The sequence below is a fragment of the Trypanosoma grayi genome (genome assembly GCF_000691245.1).
Source record: "Trypanosoma grayi strain ANR4 Tgr_2562_V1, whole genome shotgun sequence".
Lineage (NCBI taxonomy): Eukaryota > Euglenozoa > Kinetoplastea > Trypanosomatida > Trypanosomatidae > Trypanosoma > Trypanosoma grayi.
This window is the reverse complement of record NW_008828180.1, coordinates 1-515: the sequence shown is the minus strand read 5'-3', so window position 1 is coordinate 515 and position 515 is coordinate 1. Positions and strand designations below refer to the sequence as shown.

The 515-nt window shown below is 63.3% G+C and overlaps 1 protein-coding gene across 1 annotated transcript; it reads left to right on the top strand.

Moving 5' to 3' along the window:
- DQ04_25621000 (methyltransferase) lies at positions 1 to 515 on the top strand (the record flags this gene model as incomplete). Its single annotated transcript, XM_009318292.1, has 1 exon — positions 1 to 515. A coding segment is annotated over one exon (515 nt), but the record flags the coding sequence as incomplete, so codon positions are not given.

Below are 515 nucleotides of genomic sequence, written 5' to 3'. Positions count from 1 at the left end.
GAGCCTGTACGAGCAGCTGAACATCCGCAAAATCACCAACGTGGATGTGTCGCCGACGGTCATTTCGCAGATGCAGCGGCGCTACAAGGGCATGGATGAGATGCAGTGGCTCTGCTGCGACCTTGTGCACACCGCGCCGGAGAAGCTGCTGTCCCTGCTGTGCCCCAACGACTACCTCTTTGACTTCATTCTCGAGAAGGGCCTCGTCGACGCGACGCTTGGCGGACACAACTCGTTCCACAACCTCTACACGCTGACCAAGAACCTCTCGCGGCTGCTCAAGAAAGGCGGCCGCTTCCTCTCCGTCTCGTACGGCGCGCCGGAGACCCGCATAGACCACTTCCGCCGCCGCAAGCTCTTCTTCGACGTGGAGCACAAGACGGTGGAGAAGCCGATGTTCGCGGCCACGGCGAAGCCGACCGGGCACTACCACGTCTACATCATGACGAAGCTCGGTGAGAAGCAGACGCCGGCGGGGGACGGCCACAACGCCGGCGACGGCGGGGCGGCCGGCA